Source organism: Rhinoderma darwinii, chromosome 4, assembly GCF_050947455.1.
Source record: "Rhinoderma darwinii isolate aRhiDar2 chromosome 4, aRhiDar2.hap1, whole genome shotgun sequence".
In the NCBI taxonomy this organism is placed as follows: Eukaryota; Metazoa; Chordata; class Amphibia; order Anura; family Rhinodermatidae; genus Rhinoderma; species Rhinoderma darwinii.
In genome coordinates, this window is record NC_134690.1 from 248,116,396 (window position 1) to 248,132,608 (window position 16,213).

Genomic DNA, 16,213 nt, shown 5'->3' on the forward strand with positions numbered 1-16,213 from the left:
ATAGAAAATAAATAGAAAATATAAACTATAATAAATAATAACTAATAATTAATAATAAAATAGAATAAAAATAATAAAAAATAAAAAATAAGAAATAATAAAAAATAAAATAATAAATAACAAAAAATAAAAAATAAAATAAAAATAAAACATAAAAAATAAATAATAAATAAATAAATAAAATAAAATAATATAAAAAATATAAAAGAAATATTAATGAAAAATAAATAAGAAAAACTCAAAATCAATATTACATATTAAAACAAAAGGCCAAAGGTATGAACAGCATGCCCAGCAGATGGCCAGTCGGAGTCCTTGTGATGGAATGGAAACATTCTTTATACTTTTCTAAGTATGATTTTTGTTCTCAGTGTAAATACTGTAGAAAAAGAAAAAAATTACTTTCACATATTTATTCACTACACCTGTTTTCTATATATAGCACTGTACTGTATACTGCTCACATGTTTTTTGTATTTATATATTGTTGATGTTCATTTTTTATTTTCATGTTGTATATGTTATATATATTTTATTGTTTTATTTATTTACTTATTATTTGTTACTTGTATGTGATGAATCCTGTACTTATACAGAACTTAGTGATAAATGTATTGAATAGAGATTTATTGTATATCTGTATTGTATTTATTTAGGTAATCCTTGGTATTTGTCTATTTCCCCTTTGGGGTATGTTCATGATATAGTTTTTCATTTCCATTATTATTGAATTCCTTTTGGCCATCTCCTGTACGTATCTTACAGCACATCCCCTCCTTGTATTCCTTGATGGTTCCTGTAGGTGTATTTGCACCAGACGCTCTTCGGCGCATGCGCTGTGGACACTGCATCTCGGAGTGCCTGACTGTGTCTGTCTGCGTTACCATGGTGACGTGCGTCTCAGCTGGTGAGACGCATCGTCACGCCGTGGACAGCATGGCGCTTTCTGATGATGCGGTGCTCGCATCATGCTTTGGGAGCGCCGCTCACATGTGCACCCCACAGATGCCACCAATGAATTAATTATTTCTTCACTTATGGCTATATATAAACCCCCGGTTTTTTAAACATGGTAGCCTCCTGACGAAGCCGGTCGTGGGCGAAACGCGCGTCGAGGCGTTCCTGTGCCACCTTGTCACATCCCCTGCTTCCATCATGTCTACAGGTATTTGAACTATTTATTATTATTTTTTCCATCCGGCATTCATTATATATGCCTGTTTGTATGCACGCCATCTATTTCTTGTAGATCTATCATATGCACTTTTCCCATGTGGGTATTATATCTACCTGGATGTATAGTTGCTTTTACTTTGATATCTACATAGATATATAGTTGCTCTTTCTCTGATATCTCATCTTACCTGTACCCTTGGTATGCTAGCATTGGGATGTGTTTTTGAGGTTGGTTTTTTCTCGTGTGTTCCTTATGGTATGTTGTCATCTTTAACATTTTGCTACTCCTTTTGATATATGATCCGCCATATATATCTTTTTAATATATTTGATATTGTTATACCATGTACTGTTATACACTAATAAAGTTATATATTTTCTTATTATCCATGGTACTTATTTTAATATTCTATTGGGGTGCGATATCCCCTGAGTTTGTGCGCTAATAGGTTTTCAAAGAACGTAGTAAGCCCGCTGGTCGGGACCTGGGAGTCTTGGACCTAGCACAAACTTCACAAGCGGCGACGTAGGCCTTAACGTCTTTAGGCAACCCAGGCCACCAATAGTTTCTGGCAATGAGGTGCTTGGTACCCAGGATGCCTGGATGACCAGATAGTGCGAAGTCATGATTTTCCCTAAGTACCCTTATCCGAAATTGCAGGGGAACAAACAGCTTGTTCTCAGGAAGGTTCCCGGAAGCTGAACCTTGATCAGCCGCAATCTCAGAGACTAAATCAGAATCAATAGAGGAAATGATTATACTTGGAGGCAAAATACAAGCAGGATCTTCCTCCGAAGGAGGGCTGGCCATGAAGCTACGCGACAGTGCATCAGCCTTAATATTTTTAGACCCAGCCCTATAGGTAACCAAAAAGTTGAATCTGGTAAAAAATAAGACCCATCGAGCTTGTCTCGGGTTTAGCCTCCGGGAAGATTCTAGGAAAACCAGATTCTTGTGGTCGGTAAGGACCGTTACCTGGTGCCTAGCCCCCTCCAGGAAGTGGCGCCACTCTTCAAATGCCCATTTAATGGCTAAGAGTTTGCGGTTGCCAATATCATAGTTACTCTCAGTGGGCGAAAACTTCCTGGAGAAGTAGGCACAGGGACGGAGATGGGTGAGGGACCTAGTACCCTGGGACAAGACAGCCCCCACTCCCACCTCGGACGCGTCAACCTCCACGATAAACGGCTCCATTTGGTTGGGCTGAACCAGCACCGGGGCCGAGATAAAGCACTTCCTAAGGACCTCAAAAGCCTGGACAGCCTCAGGAGGCCAGTGGAGGAGATCAGCACCTTTGCGAGTGAGATCCATAAGAGGATTAGCGATGACCGAGAAGTTAGCAATAAATCTCCTGTAATAATTAGCGAACCCCAGGAAGCACTGTAACGCCTTCAGGGAGGCAGGTTGGACCCATTCCGCCACAGCCTGGACCTTGGCGGGGTCCATGCGGAATTCATGAGGAGTGAGGATTTGACCCAAAAATGGTATCTCCTGCACCCCAAACACACATTTTTCGGTCTTCGCAAACAGTTTGTTTTCACGAAGGACCTGGAGCACCTTCCTGACATACTCAATGTGGGAGGACCAGTCCTTGGAAAACACAAGTGTGTCATCAAGGTGCACTACAAGAAATACCCCCAGGTAGTCTCTTAAAATCTCATTTATGAAATTCTGGAAGACCGCGGGAGCATTACACAACCCAAAGGGCATGACGAGGTATTCGAAATGACCTTCGGGCATGTTAAACGCAGTCTTCCACTCATCCCCCACTTTGATGCGGATAAGGTTATAAGCCCCCCGTAGATCAAACTTAGAGAACCATTGGGCCCCCTGAACCTGATTAAAGAGATCAGGAATCAAAGAAAGGGGATACTGGTTCCTCACAGTGACCTTATTCAAGTTTCGGTAGTCAATGCATGGCCTAAGACCACCATCCTTCTTCCCAACAAAGAAGAAGCCAGCACCTACCGGAGAAGTAGAGGGGCGAATGTAACCCTTGGCCAGGCATTCCTGGATATACTCTCTCATGGCTTCACGTTCGGGACAAGAAAGATTAAATATCCTACCCTTAGGGAGCTTAGCTCCTGGTACCAAATCGATAGCGCAATCGTATTCTCTATGAGGGGGTAACACTTCGGAGGCCTCCTTAGAGAAAACATCAGCGAAGTCCTGAACAAACTCAGGTAGCGTGTTCACCTCCTCAGGGGGAGAAATAGAATTAACAGAAAAACATGACGTCAAGCATTCATTACCCCATTTGGTAAGATCCCCAGTATTCCAGTCAAACGTGGGATTATGCAACTGCAACCAGGGAAGGCCTAAAACCAAATCGGACGATAATCCCTGCATTAACAGTACAGAGCACTGCTCCAAATGCATGGAGCCAACAAGGAGTACAAGAACAGGGGTATGCTGTGTAAAATAACCATTAGCAAGAGGAGTGGAGTCGATACCCACTACCGGGACAGGTTTAGGCAAATCAATCAAAGGCATAGCTAGACACATATCAAATTCCACAGACATGATATTAGCAGAAGACCCTGAATCCATGAAGGCACTGCCGGTAGCAGACCTACCACCAAAAGAGACCTGAAAGAGAAGCAAGATTTTATTACGTTTCATATTTACGGGAAATAGCTGTGCGTCCAAGTGACCTCCCCGATGATCACTTAGGCGCGGAAGTTCCTCCGGCTGCTTATTCTTACGCCCAGGACAGTTGTTCACTTGATGCTTGTCATCCCCACAGTAAAAGCAGAGACCATTCTTCCTGCGGAACTCTCTACGTTGTTGGGGGGGGACACGGAGGCCCCGAGTTGCATAGGTACCTCCGAGTCTTCCGTGGAAGAACGAAGCAACGGAACCTCGGGAGGCATCATGGGGGAGTCAGAGGAGAAAACACCAAGACGTTCAAGTCGTCGTTCCCTGAGACGTCGGTCAAGTCGTACCGCTAAAGCCATAACCTGGTCTAGGGAGTCAGAAGAGGGGTAGCTAACTAGCAGGTCTTTCAGGGCGTTCGACAGGCCCAACCTAAACTGGCACCTTAAGGCAGGGTCATTCCACCGAGAAGCTACGCACCACTTCCTAAAGTCAGAACAATACTCCTCAACAGGTCTCTTACCCTGACGTAAGGTCACCAGCTGACTCTCGGCAAAGGCAGTCTTGTCAGTCTCGTCATAAATGAGTCAGAGAGCAGAAAAGAAAAGATCAACGGAGGAAAGTTCAGGGGCGTCAGGAGCCAAGGAGAAGGCCCATTCTTGGGGCCCCTCCAGGAGCCGAGACATAATTATACCCACCCGCTGGCTCTCAGAACCTGAGGAGTGGGGCTTTAAGCTAAAATAGAGCCTACAACTCTCCCGAAAGGAGAGAAAAGTCTTCCGGTCCCCTGAGAACCGGTCAGGCAACTTGAGGTGGGGTTCAAGAGGTGAGGTGAGGGGCACCACCATGGTAGCATCAGGCTGGTTGACCCTCTGAGCCAGGGCCTGGACCTGTAGGGAGAGACCCTGCATTTGCTTAGCCAGGGTCTCAAGGGGGTCCATAGTAGTGTCAGGGACCAGGGTAGACTAGGTATATAGGCTTGTGAATATGTAATGATGGGGGTAGGGAAACAGACAAGTGAGCCCTAATCTAGAGAGTACGAGGTGCCAAACGCAGAGCAGGAGAGTAGTGAACAAGCCGAGTCAAACCAGGAGAGCACGAGGTACCAAATGCAGAGCAGGAGAGTAGTCAGCAAGCCAGGGTCAATACGAAGCAGGGACAAATAGTACAAGAAGCTGCAGCAGGGCCAGGAAACCAACAGAGAAGATTCACAAGCAAGGAGGAACAGGAAAGTCAGGTATAAATAGACAGAGGGTGGGAGCTAGCTCCGTCTGGCCAGGCTGCGATAGGCTCTCCCACTCCTAAGCCTGCCATCCTGAGTGGTGGAAGATGGAGTCAGTCTCACAGACCTAGAAGCAGGTGCAGACTGATTACCTATGGGCGTTGATAAAGAAGCTGTGCCTGGCAGATCCTTTACATTGTAAAGCAATGATTGCTGGGTGATGTAGTTCATTAGTTATAACACTGGTATTAGTGGTAGAGGAAATAAGTAGTTATTATGTGGGTTTTAATGGAAAGCAATATATTTGGTGCCCTGCGGCATAACTGCATGAAAAGATTTTTTGGGACACAGACTCTTAACAGTCCTTGTTCAAATCATTGAAAATAAAACTTCTCTTTGAACGACATATAAAGAAAATTAATATAAAATTTGTATGTTTTGGTATCACACAATCCTACATAATTTCACTCCGAACATCCCCTCTGTGTGTTGGAGATACCGGAGTCAGGTGGGTACCCAGTTCCATATTTTCTGGGAATGCCCCCTTGTGACACAGTTCTGGTCAGAGTTTAGGGTTCTGGCATTTACAGTATTACAACAGGATATGCCCTTGGACCCTCTACATTACTTTTTAAATGTCCCCCCTTAGTCAATAGGGAAACATCTTTCCCATCTATTTCAGCACTTTCTCATGGCAGCTAAAACCCTGATTGCATGGAAATGGAAAGAAACCACACCTGACACTGACCAGAATTAGAGAAATTAGTACTATGAAATGTATGACTGCATCGCTAAACAACTCCCTAGACCGTTTCAAATGAATTTGGGACCCATGGGACTCATATTGGATTTTTCTGTCTTCTGGATAAATCCTCGACTATCTATATATAAGGTTCCCTTCCCAATCCATCCACCGCCCCCTCCCCTTCCTATTGTTCTTTTACATTTTCTTTGTCTTGTTTAGTTTTGCCTCCCATATGGGTCTCAGATAATTGCCGCTTGCTACTCATTTATATGTTTATACTGTTCTTGTACTTTTTGTGCAATTTGACCTTATGATCTATTGTTCTGTTTACATTTTAAAAAACTTAAATAAAAATACAGTTGAAATCAAATCGTTGAAAATATGTTTCAGGTATTGTTGGTGAAAAATAAGTAACTTTAATTTATGTAAGTCTATTCAGTCAATGTTTAAGTGCATGTATGGAATGCGTTTGCATACAGTGGCCAACACTCAGGGAATATAATTTGTCGTCTTTATTGGAGTATAAAGTATATACGACTTGCACCAGTGTACATTACTGTTAAAGGTTGTGCATTATGATTCAGTTTTTTTTTTTTTTAATTCACATTCAACTCTGGTAGAATATTATGTACAGTCTAGAAATGTATATTCCATGAATCTATCTCTCCTCTTTGTCTTTCATTTGAGTCATCACAGTCATGGGTGTAAATTGATTATCATTTTAATGAGGCTTATATACAGATACGGGAAAACCATTAGGATGAGTTTATAAAAAGCTGAATTTCATATTAAGATTTCGAATAGGTTTATTTCTTATGCATTTGATCATCACTCAAAGCATCAGTGCAGTTTTTATTTCTGTTCCAGCTTTTTAACTACAAATGTTCACATGGCCTTTTCATTGTCCCCACATGCAACAAAAATCTGACAACAAACTAACACAATTTATGGGTGATATGAAAACATAGGGAAGTAATAGACTTGCCTGCCGAAGTGTCTGTAGCGCTCTCTATAACAATTTACAACGTATCAGAGCGGAGTTAGTCATTTGAAACAACTTATCAAGGGACAGTTATTAATAGTATGTAAAATGCATAAAAAAATCGTGCAAATTGTGCCAAATTTATTAAAATGTAACAAAAAGGCACCTAAGACACATTTATCTTCCTTAAGCCACCGCATGGCTAACCTACATGTACACCAATATTTTGTAAAATATTCACAGTAACACATTTTACGTAGCCAAACCCATTTTTCCAGACATCGTTGAAAAACATTGAAGTGTAAAAACACGCAATAAATTTAACGCATATGATTCTGCTGAATTTCACTTAATAAATCTCTTCCATTGTGTTAACTGTAGTTTTCCACACAATTGCAGGTAAACCTGCTTTTTCATCTTTACTCAGAGCCCCCATAGTGTACTAAAGAGACAATTTAAAGACAAATAAAGCTCTGCTACATCTGTAACTTTTATAAAGAATGTTTTACAACTAATAGAGGATTAGTACATGCTGTGCTCAAAATTTATTTTTTAGATACTTTTTATGCCTAGTTTGGCAGGTTTGAAAAATGGTTGTGGATAGAAGTTATAATATGTGCCAAATTTATGAAATATTTGCACCCTTTTTTTGAGCAAAATATTGATCTGAATATATGCCAGCTATGAGTGGTATAAGAAGTCTGTCTAATATGCCTAGCAAGTTGAACCAAATTTATCATCCCATGTTTACAATTTTGATACGTTTGGTGCAATTTGTGCTACTTTCACTGACTCATAGCCTTATTGATAGATTTCTCCCACTGCATGTCAAAAGGAATTTTACAACTTTGGATCCCATCCCGAAGCCCGGCCTATTATGTGACCATACTGTATGTGTTTCTCTTAAATGTATGTGTATCCTGGCAAAGCCATAAATATACAATTGATGCACTTATCTTTTTTTTAAAATTCCCTAAAATAAACTATTAATGAGGGTTACTGACCATAGTACCAGTTACCACAGAGGTAAGTTATGCAATTGCTATGGGTCCACATAGATAATGGGTAATGCCAAAAAATGCCTCTGCAGTGCTGCATGGGTTTGTATGACAGTACAAAGCTCCTGCCATGCTCGTGATCTCAAGGGACAGAGAAGTTATGAGAGTTTTGTCAGATAAGGGACATGGATGGGGGTAGCATACTGAAACATCTGGGGGAAGAGGCATGGTTCAGTGTGGCTGGAGAGTTAAAAAAAATTTGTTATTGCTTCGGGGCCCTCCCGTAATAAGGTGGCCTTACACATTAGATAAATGTCAGCTGATCCCGCCGATTTCAGTAGGACTTCCTAATGTGTATGGGGGCCTCCCGACCCTCTCCTGTCAGTAGAGGTCAGGGTAGAGAAGAATCGGTCAGTTGGATTTCAACATACCCAATCCTTTTGTTCTCAGGGGAGATAAGCCGCCGTCAGAGGTGTCTGGTAGCGGTTATATTCAGAATATATGCACCGAGTGTGCATTTGTATGGAGGGGGATCCGGAGGAATAGCCGTCAGGCACACTATTGTTTGGCCGCCATCTATCTTATGAGCATGAACAGGCATAGTGTATTGCTCTGTCAACCAGACAATATCTGTTATATGATATTTGCGCATTAATCAATAACAGAAATAATCAAAATTCAGATAAAGCAAGTGTTAATTTGATGCAGAATACACATAGGTTGCATACTGAATATTTTTTAAATAGTTTTAAAAAATTGGGACCAAATTAAAAAATATGTATATATTTTACGTAATATATGCCGGGCTAAAATTGATGCTTATTAATGCAAGGTTTTATATAATGTGCACTCCCTGATATCTTTTGTTTTTCGTGCAGGTCAGTAATCAATGGGACAATTTCAGTGCTGGCATTAGATACTCCTAAAGCCAGTATTGTGCCCAGCATATACAGCTCCACTTCACAGCCTGGCTATACCATTCTGGATGTTGATGCAAATGCCCTATTATTTGTTGGTGGTTTGACTGAAAAAGTAAAGGTTAGTTGTATATTATGTATTAGATAGATGTACAAGTACAGTAAGTAGAACCTAAAGGTAAACTAAATATATGTAGTGGTAGAATAAATCAAGGGTGTATGTACCATAGAGGAAACCTCGCCGGCTTCTTTAGGTACCTTGTAGAGAGTGGGCCCTGCCCTGATTATTTGATCCCTTTTGCTTTTGGGTGATAAGGACCTACGCAGAAATTAATGCAACAAAATCTGCTGCAATATGTGAATATACACTTTAGGTATAATACAATACCCCTACTTTACAGATATATGCACTTTGGCATTGTAAACCCTCTTTGAAAATGGCTAACCCTTGTATATTTATCATTACTGCCACTGACAGAAGCCTGATGCTGTTAAAACAACAACGTTTTCCGGTTGCATGGGCGAAACGTTTTTTGATGGCAAACCAATTGGATTGTGGAATTACAGAGACAGAGAAGGTGACTGCAAAGGATGCAGTGTCAGGTAATTTTTGTTATGTTGCGTTGTTGGCTTTATCATTTCTAGATGCTAATCGAAGCTGTGAGGCCTATCGCTGTGTGTTCTTTGGTGATGGAATAAATTGTACTATGTACAAAAAGTTGTCTTACTGCTTTAGGAAGTTTTTTTTGTCAACTATCGTAAAGGTATTCTCCCCTAAAATTGCTTCTAGAGAGAATAAAAGTAATTCATGAAATCACTAAACTATAGGAACTTTTGTTTGTTCTACTTAATGGGGGTTGCATTGCAGCTTCATTCACTTTAATGGAGCTGAGCTGCCATACCAGACACAGCCAATGGTCAGATGTGTGGCTGTTTCTGAAAGAAAGCAGCCATATATTTTTAATCCTAGATAATCCCTTTAACCCCTTAATGACCAGGCCATTTTGCACGTTAATGACCAAAGATTATTTTTGTTTTTTTCACTGTCCCATTCTAAGAGTCGTAACTTTTTTTTTGTTCCGCCGACATAGCCGTATAAGGGCTTGTTTTTTGCGGGACGAGTTGTAATTTTTTATTGCATTTTGGGTGCATTTAATATATTGATTAAATTATATTAATGTTATTTTAGGAAAGAATTGAAAATAAGCAGCTATTCCAGCATTGTTTTTCACGTTATAAATTTACGCCGTTCATTATGCGGCATACATAACATGTTACCTTTATTCTATGGGTCGGCACAATTACAGGGATACCAAATATGTAAAGGTTTTCTGTTTTCCTATGTTTGCAAAATAAAAACCCTTTTAACCCCTTCCCGACATTTGACATATCCATACGCCAAGGACGGGTAGGGGAAGTATGGAGCGGGCTCACAGAGTGAACCCGCTCCATACGATGTCGGTGTCATCTGTTTGTTACAGCCCACACTTCAGAGTAACGAGCGGCATCGCGCTAGAACGCGATCCCGCTCGTTTAACTCTTTAAATGCTGCGGTCAATTGCGATCGCAGCATTTAAATTGTTAGAAAGAGGGGGGTGACCCCCTCTAACAGCTCATCGCGCCCCCCGCAATGCAATCGCGGGGGGGCGATGGATGCTATGGCTGCCTGGGTGCCTAATGAAGGCCCCCAGGTCCACCATCTTTGTGCACCTATTAAGCCCTCTGGCAGGGCTTAATAGATGCCTGTCAGAATCACGATATACTGCAATACATTAGTATTGCAGTATATTGTGCAAGCGATCTAACGATCGCTGGTTGAAGACTCCTAGCGGGACTAATAAAAAAAAAAGGAAAAATTTGTTAAATAAAGTTTGTTTTTTTTATGTAAAGAATGTTTTAAAAAATGTAAAGTTCAAAAAAAAAAACCTTTTCCCACTTTCCCCATAGAGCATAGTAAAAATAAATAAAAATAAACATAATTGGCATTATCGCGTCCGTAACAGTCTTAACTATTACAATATATCATTATTTAACCCGCATGGTGAGCGCCGTAAAAAAAAAATGTAAACGCCAGAATCTCTATTTTTTGGTCACCTAATCTCCCACAAAAAAAATGTCAGAAAAAGTTATCAAAATGGTGCATATACACCAAAATGGTATTATTAAAAACTACAGCTTATCCTGCAAAAATCCAAGCCCTCATACCACTTAATCGACAGAAAGAAAAAAAAGGTATTTATACTTAGGTTTTTACTTGTAAAAGTAGGAAAATATAGAAAAAACTATATGTATTTGGTATCACCGTAATCGTATTGACCCACAGAATAAAGTTAACATGTTGTTTCAATTGCACAGTAAATTCTGGAAAAACGGCGTGCAAAAAAGCATGGAGGAATCGCTGTTTTTTTCATTTTCTACCCCACAAATAATTTTTTGCCCGTTTCCTAGTACATTATATGGCAAAATAAATGGTTCTAAGAAAAAGTAAAACTCGTCCCGCAAAAATCAAGCCCTCATAGGACTATATCGACGGAAAAATAAAGAAGTTATGGCTTTTGGAATGTGGGGAGGAAAAAACGAAAATGAAAATCTGAAAAAGGGTTGCGGCGGGAAGGGGTGAAAAAAGCTATTTTGCCGTTGTTTTTTGCGTTTTATTTTTTACGCCATTCACCCGGCGGTTTAATTAATGTGTTAACTTTATTGTTTGAGTTGTTACAATTGCGGCGATACTATATAATGTGTATGTTTTTTTTATTTATTTTTTGCACTTTTACAAAATAAAACCACTTTTTGGGGAAAAAAGTGGTTATATTTTCTTTTTACTGTCATCTTTTTTTTATTTTTATTTTTCATAAACTTTATTTAACTATTTACATTTTTTATATTTTTTGGCCCACTAGGGGACTTCACCATGCGATCTGCTGATCGCTTACATAATGCTTTGGTATACTTAGTATACCAAAGCATTATTGCCGGTCAGTGTAAAATCTGGAATGGCCTATAAGGCAGTTGCTGAATGCAGACCTGGGGGCCTTTGTTAGGTCCCCGCTGCCATCAAAACCCAATTGCGCCCCAGCGGTTTCTTTACAGGGGCGCCAATGGGGTGACAGAGCTCCCTCCCTCTGTCAAACACATTAGATGCCACTGTCACTATTGACAGCGGAATCTAATGGGTTAAACTGCTGGAATCAGCAGTTGGGGCAGGATCCTGGATGTATATAACAGCCGGTCTCCTGCCACTGATCGCGTGGGTACACTAGCAGTACCCGCGCGATCAGAGGACGGATATATCCGTCCTTATGCAGGAACTAGCTCCTGCATAGGACGGATATATCCGTCCTTCTTCGTGAAGGCGTTAATGATATGAGATGGACCAAAATGTAATAGCATAAAAATGCTTGTTTTGTGTCACATCATTTATTTTGTTCATTTCAGATTCATTTCATTCCACTTGTATAATCATTAGCCAAGGATTTTTGAAAATGTGAGGGTCTCACAATAACTCAATAACAATAACGCTTGTCCTCTAATAGACTCATGTATGAATGCAGATATTAACTTTATACTTTTACGTTATGCTTTTAGTAAGATACATACTCTTTCCTTATAGTCCACAGATGGCTGATAGTGAAGGTACTGTCCAATTTGATGGAGAAGGATATGCACTGGTCAGCCGCCCTGTTCGCTGGAACCCCAATATTTCCACAATAATGTTCAAATTTAAAACATTTTCCTCAAATTCCCTGCTTATGTACTTGGCAACAAATGACTTGGTAAGACAAAAGTGAAAAATGAATGTTATTTACTCTCTATTACTGTATATCAGGGGTGGGGAATGTTCGGCCCGCGGGCTGTATAAGGCCCACGGCATCATTTTGTCCGGCCTTGCTTCACTCAGAACGCACTGCCGCCACGTCATGCTACTTTGCTCCGTAAGTGGCAGTTTGAGTGAGGTCGGTGTGCGCCGGCCCAAGAGTGGACCAGTCCGGTCACCTGACCTGAGTCAGTGACGTGAGGTCAGGTGACTGGACTGTGCCAGCCCAAGAGTGGACCAGTCTGGTCACGTGACCTGTCAGTGACATGAGGACATGTGACCGAACTGGTCCACTCCCTGGCCGGCACAGTCCAGTCATGTGACGTGAGGTCAGGTGACTGGACTCGTCCACTCCTGTCACAGCACGCCCCGACCTCACGCTGACCGGCGCTGCTGCCATGTTATTCCCTCCTTGGCTCTGTCCAAGTGACTTAAGTTTTATTTTTTTTCATCAAGGACATTTATGACATATCCGCAGGATATGTCATAAATGTCCGATAGATGCGGGTCCCACCTCTGGGTCCCAGATCTGTCTCTAGAACAGGCCCCTAAGCACTGTTCTACCTCTTTGTGTTGTGCTGAAGCTCGTGACTTCCGACCATAAAGACGGAAACAGCATAGCTCAGCAAGTCCGTAAGTCTCATAGATCTGAATAGTAGTTATGGAAACAGCGTAACTTGCATGCTACACTGCTTCCGTAACTGCCATTTACTACTATGGGAGTTACCGAAACAGCTCAGCTTAGCGAGCCACGCTGTTTTCTTCTTCATGGTCAGTGGTCAGAAATCAGCAGGAACACAGAGAGGTAGAATGGGGTTTAGGGGCCCCGTTCTAGTTATAGGTCTGGGAACCACATCTATCTGACATTTAAGACATATCCTGTGGATATGTCATAAATGTCCTTCATGGGAAAAACCCTTTAAGTAAGTAAGTCGGAACAACTTAGGGCCCATTCACACGAGCGTGAATATCATTCGTGTGCTGCAAATGGAAATCACGCACAGCACACGGACCCATTTATTTCAAAGGGGACATTCACACATGCGTGAGTTTTCATGCAGCGAGAGTCCGCTGCGTGAAACTCACTGCATGTCCTATATTGGTGCGTTTTCACGCACCTACGCACACATTGAATTCAATGGGTTCGTTAAAACCACGCACTGCACACGGATGCACATCCGTGTGCACTACATGATTTGCGCATCAATTAAGTCGAAAAAATGTGCTTTGCGAGAGCATGAAAAACGCATGCCACTCGCACAGCACACTGATGCATAACGCAACAGACAGGGACCAGATTTACGCACGTTTTTCATGAGTGAATCTGATACGCTCGTGTGAATGTAGCCTTACTGTTGCGAGCAGTTCTTTTCAAAACTTACCAAAGAGATGACTGCGCTCCAGATTGACCAACGCAGTAGCAACATCATCAATACCAGCTAACATCACACGCCTCACCAAAGAGAAGCAGTTCCAGCCATCACATTAGAGGTGAGTTAATTAAATGTTTGACCGAATATAGCAGGCAAATTTTTAAGTTGATAATTTTGTATGGCCTGCTAATGATGTTATAAATATACAAATGGCCCTCGGCAGAAAAAAGGATCCCCACCCCTGCTGTACATGATATCATTCCACTTTGTTTGATCTCTGATGTTTTGGACCAGTTTGGACATTTCCTTTATTAGTTGCCTGTGAGCCCAGTAACAAGCTGATTGTGGTAACGGGCCCATTATTGGGACCCCTGTGAGTCATCTGCTATTGCCAAGAGAATGCTGAATACCCATTCTATGCAGAGAAGAATATGGATATCATAGAGGGAATCACCCTCTATAAATCACAAAGGAGAGATACTCTGTAAGAGCTGATTCCACTCTGGTGAGCTTGAACCGTCCATGTATTACATAGACAGCCATTTATCTGAATGGCCGCCGCCGTCTACAACTACATCACCCCTGCAGGAACTGGCTGACCAGATAATCCTTCCCTTAGCAAAAACAGCTCTTTGCTGGAGAGTTGGAGCCAGCTGCAATATGTAACAAGTTGTCTCTGATGAGAAAACATCTTTATGCTTTACACAGCATCGATTAAAATCAATGGGTATCTATTAATTTCAATGGCTGACTCCATACGTCCAGGACGAGATCTACTCTTTGCAGTGGTTTCTTGTTATAGCTAATAAAGAAGCATTCCAATAGGGAAACATCCTCCCTGTTACTTCAGAATGCCCAATAGGGCAGATGAAAAGAGGTTGTTTATGTGTCTATTGTGGACAACTATTTTAAATAAAGTGGGATAGAACATATTCTAAAAAAGATAAATCAAGCAGATGATGGTCTAAAAATAATAGCAAAGGATACAATGTTTTATTAATTCACTTTCCTCTTCTTTGATTTTCTGATCTGAACTATTTGAGACTCTCAAAATGCAGTCATATCCTGGTACAGATCCATAACCAAGCAAAATCTTTTAGGCATTGCTTGAAAAGAAAAGAAAAAAGTATAACAAAATATTACACACTTATCTCCCAGAACCTCTGGGCTCTATGATAATTGAATAACAGTTATAAAAACATTCTAGGTGGACTTGGCCAAGCAATTGTGGGAAGGTGGAGTGGGGGTCCCAGTGCCCCTATGACATGTCATATATTTAAAAATAAAAAATGGTGTAAAATTAAAACTGTATGGTCGGTAATATAGAATCGTATAGATGTCTTATCAAAGTAAAAATAACTATGACAATGACAAAGAATCAAGCAACAAAACAATGTGAGTTGTGTATTTAATAAATGCATGAAAATGTGAATATAAATCTAACTTTCCCCAAAAAATTTATTACAATTATTAACTTATAAGAGTTGATTACACATTACACGACACAGCAAGTATAAATACAATCTACAGTAGTATATTAAAGAGGCTCTGTCACCAGATTTTCAAACCCCTATCTCCTATTGCAGCAGATCGGCGCTACAATGTAGATTACAGTAACGTGTTTTTTTTTTCAAAAACGAGCATTTTTGGCCAAGTTATGACCATTTTTATATTTATGCAAATGAGCCTTTCTTAAGTACAACTGGGCGTGTTTAAAGTTATGTCCAAGTGGGCGTGTATTGTGTGTGTACATCTGGGCGTTTTTACTTGTTTTACTAGCTGGGCGTTGTGAATAGAAGTGTATGATGCTGACGAATCAGCATCATCCACTTCTCTTCGTTAACACCCAGTTTCTGGCAGTGCACAGACACACAGCGTGTTCTCCAGAGATCACGCTGTGACATCACTTCCTGCCCCAGGTCCTGCATCGTGTCGGACGAGCGAGGACACATCGGCACAGAGGCTACAGTTGATTCTGCAGCAGCATCGGCGTTTGCAGGTAAGTCGATGTAGCCTCTGTCGCCTGGTGCCGATGTGTCCTCGCTCGTCCGACACGATGCAGGACCTGGGGCAGGAAGTGACGTCACAGCGTGATCTCTGGAGAACACGCTGTGTGTCTGTGCACTGCTAGAAGCTGGGTGTTAACGAAGAGAAGTGGATGATGCTGATTCGTCAGCATCATACACTTCTATTCACAACGCCCAGCTAGTAAAACAAGTAAAAACGCCCAGATGTACACACACAATACACGCCCACTTGGACATAACTTTAAACACGCCCAGTTGTACTTAAGAAAGGCTCATTTGCATAAATATAAAAATGGTCATAACTTGGCCAAAAATGCTTGTTTTAAAAAAAAAAAAACGTTACTGTTATCTACATTGCAGCGC

At 41.1% G+C, this 16,213-nt stretch overlaps 1 protein-coding gene across 1 annotated transcript in view; it reads left to right on the forward strand.

Moving 5' to 3' along the window:
* Positions 1 to 16,213, forward strand: part of LAMA2 (laminin subunit alpha 2) — an 852,154-nt gene that overhangs the window by 745,171 nt on the left and 90,770 nt on the right. Inside the window, exons 48-50 of the mRNA XM_075863715.1 lie at positions 8,598 to 8,757; positions 9,115 to 9,239; positions 12,247 to 12,409. Coding sequence (XP_075719830.1) covers positions 8,598 to 8,757; positions 9,115 to 9,239; positions 12,247 to 12,409 — 448 coding nt within the window. The remainder of the gene's footprint in view (positions 1 to 8,597; positions 8,758 to 9,114; positions 9,240 to 12,246; positions 12,410 to 16,213) is intronic.